The sequence below is a fragment of the Silurus meridionalis genome, chromosome 24 (assembly GCF_014805685.1).
Source record: "Silurus meridionalis isolate SWU-2019-XX chromosome 24, ASM1480568v1, whole genome shotgun sequence".
NCBI lineage: Eukaryota > Metazoa > Chordata > Actinopteri > Siluriformes > Siluridae > Silurus > Silurus meridionalis.
This window is the reverse complement of record NC_060907.1, coordinates 16,250,302-16,263,491: the sequence shown is the minus strand read 5'-3', so window position 1 is coordinate 16,263,491 and position 13,190 is coordinate 16,250,302. Positions and strand designations below refer to the sequence as shown.

General features: G+C 39.6%; 2 protein-coding genes and 1 long non-coding RNA gene across 3 annotated transcripts in view; 1 reads left to right on the top strand and 2 right to left on the bottom strand.

Moving 5' to 3' along the window:
- brat1 (BRCA1-associated ATM activator 1) overlaps positions 1-9,382 on the bottom strand; it is a 53,036-nt gene extending 43,654 nt beyond the window's left edge. Inside the window, exons 1-2 of the mRNA XM_046837580.1 lie at positions 9,318-9,382; positions 35-180 (exon numbers count right to left, since the gene is read on the bottom strand). Coding sequence (XP_046693536.1) covers positions 35-161 — 127 coding nt within the window. The 5' untranslated portion in view covers positions 162-180; positions 9,318-9,382. The remainder of the gene's footprint in view (positions 1-34; positions 181-9,317) is intronic.
- Positions 9,383-10,932: 1,550 nt separating this feature from the next.
- Positions 10,933-12,686, bottom strand: LOC124377876. The gene is made up of 3 exons (XR_006924122.1): positions 12,464-12,686; positions 11,102-11,272; positions 10,933-10,973 (listed from the first exon to the last, which is right to left on the bottom strand). It is a non-coding gene; the product is annotated as an uncharacterized LOC124377876 (long non-coding RNA).
- Positions 12,687-12,775: 89 nt separating this feature from the next.
- The window catches only part of ptgfrnb (prostaglandin F2 receptor inhibitor b), a 36,547-nt gene continuing 36,132 nt past the window's right edge, over positions 12,776-13,190 (top strand). Inside the window, exon 1 of the mRNA XM_046837221.1 lies at positions 12,776-12,998. Within this exon, the coding sequence (XP_046693177.1) occupies positions 12,908-12,998 (91 nt within the window). The 5' untranslated portion in view covers positions 12,776-12,907. The remainder of the gene's footprint in view (positions 12,999-13,190) is intronic.

Below are 13,190 nucleotides of genomic sequence, written 5' to 3'. Positions count from 1 at the left end.
GACTTGGCTTTCAATTACAATGTACATTACTTACTCTGCATTATCAGCTCTTTAAAACAATCAAGAAGCTTTTCCAGAGATGTGTCATCATGTAGCACAAGTCTGGAATCAGCAAGAACTTCACACACAGATGGCAGTAGGTTTAAGCAGTCACTCTCCATTGATTGGTGATGCAGGTAACTTAAGTAAGATAAACAAAACAGAATAATTCAAACTTTCAACAGAGTTAAATAAAAGCAATGATCGTTCTTATAAAAGCCATAAATAAATATTATGTAATTTATAATAACAAAATCATGTCAACACTATTTAGAATATCAGCAGAAATTTACATCAAGATAGGTCGAACTACACACACAATTTTTAGGTGAGCAAAGGTATACTGTAGGAACAGAGCAAAAACGAGTCAAGCTGCATTTTTTTCATCTAAGCAATTTTAATTCTAAATCTTAATTAATAAGACGTGAAACAAAAAATTTCTTAAATTAAGCATTTATTGAACAACACAAGCTTCTCCAGTCAGTGCACTAGTTGCCTACCTAGAGCCTAAACTACTAATAATACAGTTCCAAAAAGTTACTATCGTTTTCTCTCCAAATGTTACTTATTCTTTCTCTAAAAGTTAACGTAATAAAGGCTACAAGTTGCTTTCACTTTAACACCTCTTGATTGAAACACTCACGCTTTGACATTGAGGCACATGCATACACAGAGCACCAGGCGAGAGGAAATCTAGGACTATAGTTAAATGGATCTGGGCGCGGAGAAGGATGCAAAAGTTGCAGCGGAATAATAAGTGTTTCATTGCCGATTAGATAAATTAGGTTTATGAATGCGAAAGTACGTTGAAAGTACAATTCTTAATTCTATGCCAAATGGGAACATTTTTTTTGCTATGTAAAAGAGCAGGAGGAAGACCCTCTCCGCACATTAAAAGGAGTATGACCTCACTAGTTTCACTCTTCCTAGGCCTGTACCGCAACCCATGTCACCACCTGTTCAACCGGGCCAACTGAAGCATGGAAGCAGAAGAAGGGGCAACTGGGTTCACCCCACAACTACCAAGTTATGGGGTGGACAGTCCGTTGCAGTGGTCCAATGTGTAATGTGAATCTGTATTAGACATCATAAAGACCACAAATGACCAGGGACAACAAATGATTAACATGCAAAGTAGCTGGCCCAGTTCAAAAGACATGTGGGCCAGCTACAACTCCAGATGGAACAGCAACAGGCCAGAGGTCAGCCCCTTTCTCCTGCCACCCTGCTAAGGCAGTATAATAACAGTCGGTTGATACTAGCACCACACATCCAGCTACAGGCTCAGTCTGTCAAACCGCTATTCAGACCTGCGCCACGTCTCAATTACCAACGTGGGAGTTAGGCCAAGGAGAAGCCGCGAAGTCCTCCACAATGTTCAGCTCCAGCATATGTCCCCTTTACTTAACAGAGCTCTTCCTACCATTATATGCCAAAATGAGGATCCCTTAAATTCTCCATACTAGTACTCTTAAGCCCCCTGGCTGGCAATACAGAACATCGTGCTGATCACTTAGTCCAACAGCTCCAGCATATGTCCCCTTTACTTAACAGAGCTCTTCCTACCATTATATGCCAAAATGAGGATCCCTTAAATTCTCCATACTAGTACTCTTAAGCCCCCTGGCTGGCAATACAGAACATCGTGCTGATCACTTAGTCCATCAATTCCTTATGAACAACAACTGATGTATCGAGGTCCAACTCCTATGATCCCTGACTTCATACATCACAATCCAAGAGAATAATCTTGGTTGTTATGCTTCTTTATTTTTACCATTTTCATTTATTTATTTTAGTTTTAGAACACTCATCATTCTTGTTCTTGTTTTTGCAATTTAGTAGATGATTACGGCAGGTGTAAACACTTCTTGTTTTAGATATTTGACGTTTCTTGTTGAATGGAGCAATCATTCCATCCATCACCGAACAGCCAGTTAAGAGCCTTGGTAAGCTTTTTGATGGTAGCCTCAGGGATTATGCTTCGATCCAGAAAGCCAGCAAGGAGCTCGAGTTTTGGGTTTAGTAAGGTGGATAAACAGGTCTTCCAGGAAAGTTTAAGTCCTGGATTTATCAGCATAGTATCCTGCCCCGGATCCTGTGGCTTTTGCTAGTGTACAAAGTGCCAATAACAATGATTGGGGCCCTGAAAAAAAAGGATAAGCAGCTAACTGCGAAGGTGGCTTGGTTTACCATAAAGCCTGAGCAGTACTGCTTTATATGGCACCAGTAATATTCTGCACCTCCCGATGAGTAGTCTTACTGAAGAGTTAATCGTGTCAAGAACACGGAAAGCATGGCAGTACAGAGTGTCTAGGGATCCCAAGGTGGCAGCAGCTGGCATACAGGTGCGCACAGGCCCTGTTAGGAAATGGAGCGCAGAGAAATCTCTAGAAGTGGCTGAGTCACGGTTGAGGCACAAGGCATTGGTGGAGCCAATAGCAACAGGGCATGCAGGCTTTTTTCTACTTCCCGGTTGTGGGAATTGACAATGCTCAAGTTAAAGAACAGAAAACATCAGGGCAGGCTTGGAAGAAGAAAGAGCTAGCCGGATGGTGGGATTGGGACAACAAGGAGCTTGGACTAGATGGGTTAATGTTAAAGATCACCTGGGCTGATATTTGGAAAGTATATTTCTATCGTATCAGGTTCTTAGTCCAAAGCATCTATGATGTCTTACCAAGTCCTGGAAACCTCCACCTCTGGGGAAAAAGCAAGACACCTTCCTGTCCCCTTGTTTGGGAAGGGGATCGCTAGAACAGCTGCTCGAAAGCCCTTGGAGACAGGCACTATCATTGGCGCCACAGCAAAGTGTTTAAGGGAGTTGCTGAGAGCTTAGCCATAGCCATTAATGCCAACAAAGGCCATTTCAAACCAAAGACCATCCAGTTTTTAAGAGCCGGAGAGAAGGCCCACCCACAATCCAGAGTAAAGTCTGGTCTTCTTACTTCTGCTACAGACTGGCAATTGCAGGTCGATCTAAATAAACGGCTAAAGATCCCTACCAGAATAACATCTACACAACTTTATCCAGACATGATCATTGTCTCAAATTCCACCAAGCAATTGATTTTATTGGATATCACTGTGCCCTGGGAAGAGCGCATGGAAGAGGCCAATGAGAGGAAGCGGGCTAAGCACCAAGAGTCAGTTGAAGAGTGTAGAAGGCAGTGCTGGATAACTTGTTGTGAGCCGTTGGAAGTGGGCTGTAGAGGGTTTGCAGAGTGTTTACTCTGCAAAGTACTTACTCTACTGGGAATCACTGGGGAAGCAAAGAGGAAGACGATTAGAACCACAACTGAAGCCACAGAGAAATCCACTATATGGCTTTGGATTTTGGATTGGCCTCATGTCTGACACATAGCTTTCATGTTGTTGTAGAGTGACAAAGCCCTTTTAACAGACTCAACTGACCTTAAGCAGTCATCAACATAAGAATTTTGCAGCACTGTTTATTGTGCAATCATCAAACAGATGTGTACTATCCTTTGAATATCGCCTCAGAGCATAACTTGCACAGTTAGGTGATGAGGTCGCACCAAACAGGTGCACTTCCATTCTGTACTCCCCTGTAATTTGGCTAGTGTTGCCATCAGGCCACCATAGAAACCTAAGTAGGTCAGCATCTTCTGGAGGAAGTCATACCTGGTAAAAGATGGCTTCCACATCAGCCATTATTGCCACAGACTCTTAGCGAAACCTATTGAGAACACCTATTAAAGTGCTGGTGAGAACTGTATCTTGGAGAAGTTGTTTGTTTAATTATGTTCTCTGATACGAAGCACCACAGTCAAATACCACACAAAGTTTGTGTTTCTTAGAATGATATACTCCATGATGGGGAGCATACCAAACCTTTCCATCACATCCAAGGTCCTCATTTGGAACCTTTATAGCATATCCTTTGTTGATCAATTCATTTAAGGCAATATAGTCCTTGCATAAAGATGAATTCTTAAGTTTCCTCTTCAAATTTGTGGCACGCTGTTTTGCCATGGCACGGTTGTAATGTCCATTTACCATTCTGGCTGACTGTAACACCATGTCCATAAACAGACAATCTGCCTTAAACATCTCTATCTCTTCCTCTTCCCTACCCTCAGGAAAGTCATATTTGAACTGCTGACTCGACAGGTCCTCCAGCTTGGTCACAGAAATACGATCGGACACTATCTGTGCCACTTTATTTTTTGGTTTTACTGTAACAACAGTTGCCTATTCATTGTCCATCCCATCATAGTTAGTACTGCATGAGGCCCATCATTTACAATTGGGATGAAAACACATACCTGCTCCTGGGGAAGTCTAGCTTTTCATTGTGATGAGGATTTGAGATTTTTACAGTGTTAAAAAGTGTGCTCTTCTTCTTTCAGCTGCTCCCATTAGGGGTCACCACAGCGGATCATCCGTCTCCATACCACCCTGTACTCTACATCTTCCCCTTTCACACCAACTACCTGCATGTCTTCCCTCACCACATCCATGAACCTCCTCCTTGGCCTTCCTCTTTTTCTCCTACCTGGTGGCTCCATCCTCAGCATTCTCCTACCAATATAACTCATGTCCATCCTCTGCACATGTCCAAACCATCTCAATCTCGTCACCAAAACGTCCAACATGCGCTGTCCCTCTAATAAACTCATTTCTAATCCTGTCTATCCTCGTCACTCCCAATGAAAACCTCAACATCTTCAGCTCTGCTACCTCCAGCTTCACCTCCTGTCTTTTACTCAATGCCACTGTCTCTAATCCATACAACATTGCAGGTCTCACCACAGTCCTATAATCTTTCCCTTTCATTCTTGCAGATACCCTTCTATCACAAATCACTCCTGTCACTCTTCTCCACCCACTCCACCCTGCCTGCACTCTTTTCTTCACTTCCCTAACACACTCTCCATTGCTTTGCACTGTTGACCCCAGGTACCTGAACTCCTCCACCTTCTCCACCTCTTCTCTCTGCAACCACAACACTCCACTGCCCTCCCTCTCATTGACACACGTGTACTCTGTCTTACTCCTACTGACTTTCATTCCCCTTCTCTCCAGCACATACCTCCACTTCTCCAGGCTCTTCTCCACCTGCTTACTACTCTCACCACAAATCACAATATCATCCGCAAACATCATAGTCCAGGGAGACTCCTGTCTGACCTCGTCCGTCAACCTGTCCATCACCACTGCAAACAGAAAAGGGCTCAGGGCCGATCCTTGATGCAGTCCAACCTTCACCTTGAACCAGTCTGTCGTTCCTACTGCACACTTCACTGCTGTCACACTGTCCTCATATATGTCATGCACCACCCTCACATACTTCTCTGACACACCTGACTTCCTCATACAATACCACAACTCCTGTCTTGGCAATCTGTTGTATGCTTTCTCTAAATCCACAAATCCACAATGCAATTCCTTTTGTCCTTCTCTATACTTCTCCATCAACATTCTCAATGCAAATATTGAGTCTGTAGTGCTCTTCCTCGGCATGAAACCATACTGTTGCTCACAGATGGTCACCTTTTCTCTCAGTCTGGCTCCCACTACTCTTTCCCATAACTTCATGGTGTGACTTATCAACTTTATTCCCCTGTAGTTACTGCAGGTCTGCACATCTCCCTTATACTTAAAAACTCCACTGCCATCTCTCCTAAACATCTCAATGCTTCTACCGGTATGTCATCTGGTTCAACCGACTTTCCACTCTTCATCCTCTTAATCACTGCTCTCACTTTCTCCTTACTGATCCTATCCACTTCCTGCTTCACTAACTCCACATCATCCAACCTTCTCTCTCTCTCATTTTCCACGTTCATCAGCTGCTCAAAATACTCCCTCCATCTTCTCAACACACTCTCCTCACTAGTCAACACATTTCCATCTCCATCCTTTGTTGCTCTGACTTGCAGTACATCCTTCCCAGCTTGGTCCCTCTGCCTGGCCAATCGGTACAAATCCTTTTCTCCTTCCTTAGTGTTCAACCTCTCATACAGCTCCTCATATGCCTTTTCCTTGTCTTTCGCCACATCCCTCTTTACCTGCTGCCGCATCTCCTTGTACTCCTGTCTACTTTTCTCATCACCATGTGGATCCCACTTCTGTTTTGTTAACCTCTTTCCCCTTATGCTCTCCTGCACTTCCTCATTCCACCACCATGTCTCTTTGTCTTCCTTTCTATTTCCCGATGTCACACCAATTACTTTTTTTCTAGCTGCCTCCCTCATCACTCCTGCAGTAGTTTCCCAATCATCCAGCACTTCTTCATCACCACCGAGCCTCTGTCTGACCTCTTCCCTGAACCTCACACTTCTACAAAATAGGCAAAACATAGTGAATGATTGAGTATGAATAAATGAGTATGGTCTGTTTTGTTAGAGGTTGACTATGTTTCCACTTTTACAGTTGTTCATTTGCTTTGCAATAGTGGTACAACTTCTTTTACAACCACCTGATCTCCCTGGCTTAATGCTAATAGGAGATTTTAGGAGACTAACTTTGTTTTTATCTCTTATTTCCCCAAACAAAGGATGCAGGACAACCTTGGCTACTACTAACAAACACCACAATATCTTTAAATGTAAATGTCTGAATTCTATCATTTTAATTTGGATTCAGGTCTCCTTACTGCCATGACAAGTAAGATATTTGACTTTGAAATGTATTGAAGTTAAAGTCTCTCCAAACGGAAATACTTGAGTAAAGTACATTAACAAATTATATTTACTTTGTTACAGTCCACCACTGTCTCCACAGAAGAACTGGAGTCTGAACTAACTATAAAACAATTAGTATCAGAGACAATTATTGATTCATTGTTTTACTGGCTTTACAAAGCTCACTGAATAGTGAAAAACCAATAGATGCTGAAAAAAATATAAAAATTGCTACAAAATCAAAACATGACTCAGCAACAAAACCAAAAAATGACTATTTTGAATTGAATAGAAAAATTGCTCATGTGGAGCTAACTTGAGGATTGCAAATGTCCTGGCAGGCAGTGAAAGTGGCCAAGACCCTGCTAAATCTTTGGGGAAATGTTACTGGAGCTAAGAGGCATGGAGGCATTTGAGAAAACCACCAACACTCATTCCTTTTATCTCTTGGCCCAAAAAAGGCTATTCTGTTTGTTGTTCTTCTGACATTATGTTTTTTTTGCCGAACTTCGACCATGATGGCCTAATTAATGCGGACTCCTCTAAACAGTGGATCTTTAAATATGTCTGTCACTTGAACTCCAAGAAGCATGTATATACATTGGCGGTTTTTGATTTTGGTAATTCTATTAAAATAGTCCTCTGCAGTAAGGAGAGGCTGTTTCATGATTGTGTTTGATGATTTTGGTGACTGCATTTGGGGATACATCTAAAGTTCTTGGGATTTTTCAAAATGACTGACGTTTATTTTTTAAAGTAGTGATGGACTGTCTTTTCTCTTTCTACAACATGAGTGTGTACCTGTAAAATAACGGCCGCTTGGGGAAAATAAAAAGAAAACACACTGGTGTCACGGATGAAGATGAAACATCAGCACGGTGAGCAGAAACTTTAGAATCCTTATCATGTAAAAATTGCGTAGATTAATAAAAAGCTATTGTGTTTGTTTATAACTTCGGGAAAGTCGCACAGGATCTGTTCTGTCGTGACCTGCAAGCTTTAATCAGCTCACTCGTGACATCGTGATGATTCAATTAAATCAGCATGAACAAACACTGAATCTAAAAGCAGCAAAAAAAAAGCAGCAGTAAACAATAAATTTTTTGTCACCGTTATGGTTTTCAGTTAATGATTTATGCATTTGTACACCAATGTATTTTTCTTTCTTTCCTTTTAAACCTGTTAGTTTGCTGCATTTCTCCTTCTGTTTTCAAACATGATTTATGTTCAAATGCTTGTATATTTATGCTTATATATTTATTCTAATGCTTATATATTTTATTTATGCATATATTATTTAATTATTATTCAAAATTAAGTTTATTACATTCCAGATGCTTATATCTTCACAACTAAACAAAATGTTTGTGTATTTTTCATGGTTGTCAACTTACCATTTGCAATTTTCTTTAAAAACAATACAAATGTTGATTCACACAATTTACACCTTGCATATTTTTGTGGGTTTTTTTTTTTTTACATAAGGAAAAAACACCAGCATATGAGGGAATTTGTTTAAAGAAGAATCCCTCATTCACTCCTCAACAAGCAGCTACTATAAGCTTTAATATGTCAAAATTAAATATCCTTATCTGGCTTTTGCATTTTTAAAGTACACTTGTATATGTAAATAAAAAGAATTAGGATTCCATATAGATATAATAAGCAAAACAGCTTATTAAAACTTTTCGTATCTGATTAATATTCGCCCTAATAATCGATTATTATAATAATCGTTAGCTCATGGGTGACTGAGCTGAGGATTGTTTCGCATCAATGGCCTGTGGATCCATGAGATTATGGAGCAACACGTAAGCTCTGTTGATGGATTTGAACTGTTCTGTATTTCAACAGTCTGCTACACTGGCTCGGGATCACTCACAGGTGATCAGGATCACTCACAGGTGATCAGGATCACTCACAGGTGATCAGGATCACTCACAGGTGATCAGGATCACTCACAGGTGATCAGGAGGTGATCAGGATCACTTACAGGTGATCAGGATCACTCACAGGTGATCAGGATCACTCACAGGTGATCAGGATCACTCGTGATCAGGAGATCAGGATCACAGGTGATCGGGGAACAGGATCACAGGTGATCGGGGAACAGGATCACAGGTGATCGGGGAACAGGATCACAGGTGATCGGGGAACAGGATCACAGGTGATCGGGGAACAGGATCACAGGTGATCGGGGAACAGGATCACAGGTGATCGGGGAACAGGATCACTGGATCATCTGTGCCACCCAGATGAAGATGGGGTCCCTCTTGTGTCTGATTCCTCTCGAGAACAAACTTATACATTCTTTATTACCGCTTACTCTATGTAAAGCTGCTTTATGACAATGTCAAGTGTTATCCAAATAAAAATTCATTGAAATTGAACTGAATTACGAACGGTGAACTTATGGCTACCAACTCGGCTTGTTTAAAAAGTGCACAATATTAAAACAGTCATTACTATTGAACCGGATGCTAATATTGCTAGTGTCCGGTGGCCAGTGTTACTAACAACAATGCGCTCATAGACACGTTTTTGTTTTTATTAAATTGATGTATTTGAATTAATATTGAAGTACAACAAATGCACCAACACATTAGAATTTTAAAATCTTAATATTACCTTCCGGTCTTATTCCTGTCTCGCTTTACCGCGACTTGTTTTCCTCGTGGCTGTAGTTTATGTTTTTTTTTCCCTCGCACTTCATTACTGCCACCATCTGGCCATCGGTATCCAATACGTGTTTAAATAAATATCTGATCAAATCCAAATCAGAGTAACTGAGTCAGTAGATTAACATGAACACGGTAGCATTTTCCTTATCATAGAACAAATTACATGCATCTAAAAATCACCCATTATCATCATAATTATTATTATAATGTTATTATACTGCAATATCATGTGGTGGATCTGATTATGATTTTAGTAATGAGAGAGCTTAACATGAAATTTTATTTAAAATATATATATTTCAAATATGCCACTATTGTTAATGACATTAAAATGGTTTGTAACAAATCTATAGTTTTTTCACCCACAAATGTCATTTAACAAACAAAAAGTTTAAATGTTAAATAAGTTAATATTTAGCACACATCAAAATCAACAAGAACTGTGGTTCTATGACTTACATTTATATATATTTTTAACATTAAAGACAATTTTAAATTAATTACAAAACCAATGCAGTGCAAACATTATTGCTTGCTTTACCTTAGAAATACCATATACTAAAATAAGTTGAAATTGCTATAAAAAAAATTGTAGCATAATGTCATTTGAATATATGCATCAGTTTAAAAGTCTGCTGTGTCCAATTTTTTGTTTGTCAACAATCCAGATGAAAGACGTCATCATCATCATCATCATCATCATCTGATCTGATCTGATCTCGTCATAATGTCGGCACATGTGAGTAAAACATTATATCAAAGAACTTCTTGTGAACAGCAGAATTAAATTGATGATAGCTAAAAGAAGAGGATTTGATTGATATGGGTTTATTTTTATTTTTTTCAGCATCAAATGTTTTGAGTTGGTTATAAATATAACAGTAAGTAACCAGAATTATTCTTTTTCAGAAAGAAATCTTCTTTACCTGTTTGAGAATCAAACTTGCTTTTATTTGATAATCTCAGCTTGACAGATGTTTAATAAAGGAATGCAAATGAACACTTCTGTAATAGAATGGACTCAGTTAAATTTATTAAGTGATTGCTTCTATGTTTTGACATTGCAAAAACAATTTGTTTTACTTTCAATACAGTGCTCCCGGTGTGCGAATTACAACAGTTAAGAATGTGAAAAGTGGACCTATCACTTTGACTTTTCAGTGATTTGAACTCTCTTATACAGGCACACAGACACACAGACACACAGGCACACAGACACACACACACACACACACACACACACACACACACACACACACACACACACACACAGACACACACACACACACACACACACACACACACACACACACACAGCAGGTGGCAGAGGATAAGTACAGTAGTATCTCATGAAAAAGGCTACTTGTAGCAGTGAAGTCCACCTGCTTTTACTTTCTCTACACACTATGGAGTGTATGCACTGCTGTTACCTAAACCTTTTCTTACAAACACAATGATGACTAAATAGCTCACCTATTTTAGTTTTTAGAACATTTATTAAACAGCTTATTTTAAAAGATGTGAAGGTTACTTCTCTGCATTCTGTATGCCTCTTCTGTTTTGGGCAATAAATAGAGCTGAAAACTGAACTGCTGCCGTTTTCCTGTCACAGATTTAATCATAATAATTACCTTCATAATAAAGCAAGATATATATACAGTAAATATATCACTGCCCTCTATAATGAAAATAAGGAATTTGTAATATGTGTAAATTGTAATTATACATTACTTATAAGCCAAGGGTCAACAGTGGCAATGAAAAACACATGAGATGGCAATAGGAAGAAAACTTGAGAGGAACCAGACTCAACAGGGAACCCATCCTCATTTGGGTGATAATGGATAGATATAGCAGGGATTGATTTGCAGTCATACTGTGTGCGATGAGGCTGAAAGTTCACTGTAATGGGAAAGGTGTTTAAGTTAATGTTGTTGTTGTTAGTCTTTCAGCTGCTCCCATCACAGTTACAGTGGACCAACAATCCGCAGTACAACTTGGCACAGGTTTTACGCCGGATGCTCTTACTAACTCAACCGTCCCATTCATCCAGACTTGTTAATATGAAGTACAAATTTGATCATGTAAGATGATAATTGCCCATCAATTAATTTTCCTGTGTTTACAATGCTGGCTCTTGATTGTCCATGGCTTGTAAAGACTCAAACTCATGACCTCAAATGTTTAAAACCATTAGCCCACATTATGTGAAATGCCTCAAGCATAGTAAAATAAACTAAAAATTTGGGAACTTTAGTGTGCTTTGCATGTTCTCCCTGTGCTTGGTGGGGTTCCCATATATCCCATATAAATGTTACCTGTAAATGTAAAAAAATCTAAAACTCATGTACTCAGTTTGCAAGAGTTGTGGGTGTAACTGTAACTGTAACCTTTTTCATCAGCAATGTACTAATGAGGCTGCTGGTATGTGGGATTTTCTTTGTAAGAGGGGTGTTCCTGAAGAATATATTGACCAAATGCTACAAGACAGGGTCATTTTATGACAAAAATAATTGCCATGAAGTTTTATGTATTAAAACATTACGAAAGATTATTTTATATTGTATACAGATTACATGATTCACTACAAAGAATCAATCTAAACGTACCTAAATATTGATATCGCTACTGCTTGTTCTTTCTTGTCAACCCAAGAAAGAAATACAAGCGAATTAAATTTGCCAATGTTTGCTCCATTGTACCCGTCTATCCAGAAGCGATTACCTAACCTATTATAATCCTGAGATCAGGATCTTATAATTAGTTAGAAATTCATAATTGTGAGATAATAAGTCATTATTAAAAGATATTAATTTATAATTATGAGATAGTAAGTCATAACCATGAGATCAGGATCTCGAGATCTCATAATTATGAGATATTAAGTCATAATTATAAGATCTTTTCTCTGACTATTCCCATGGGCCCCCTGACTGGTTCTTGGTCCCCTCTGTGACACCCAATTACAAAAGATCTGAAAATACTGAAAAATCAGCAAAAGTATAAAGGAAACTGTTTTTTTTAACGATTCCAGCACCCACTCTTTATACATTAAGTGCACGCGCAAACAAACAAACAAACAAAGAAAAAAACCTGCAGTGGACTTGACCGTGTATCTTCACCCTGCGGCCTGCTTCGGCGTGTCTCTCACTGTAACTCACCTGAACTAATACATTTTCAATACAAACAACATGTATATCTTCTTACTAACTACATTTAACTTAATACCACCACAAAAACAAGGAAGGGTAACATTCTGCCTTCCAGTCTGAATTCACACAGAAGATCTCGGAGCCGGTTTAAGAGTCGGTTTTTATCGCTGCAATATCGCGATCTACTGGTCGTGAAAAAAAAAAACAGCTTCGTCACACTTGGTGCGCGCGACAGCACGAGTCTGATCTCAGAGTGGACGGACTTGTTCCTACGTCAGATTGCATCTTACCCAATACAGGCAGTTTCGATCAGCACAGGGTAGTTTTGTGTTGTGAAATAGGATTACGGATATTTTCTTCTTACAGATATCGAACAACAGATGCCATGTGTGAGAAAGGCGGACGAGTAGCAGGAACCGCGCACCGACAAGACGTGAAAAACCTCCCCTTCCTGATCACCTTGTGTTTCACCGTAGGTGAGTACAGAAGCTACAGTAACACCTGATAGAGCGCGTGTGTGTGTGCGCGCGCGCGTGTGGTACTGAATGAACGCGAATCCCACGTGTAAAAAAACGTGTAACACAGTAATTGCTGAGTTGTTATTCTGTAGTTTTGTTAATGACACAGCAGATGTGTTTTCCGGCGGTTCAGTATGTAGTGGGACAGAA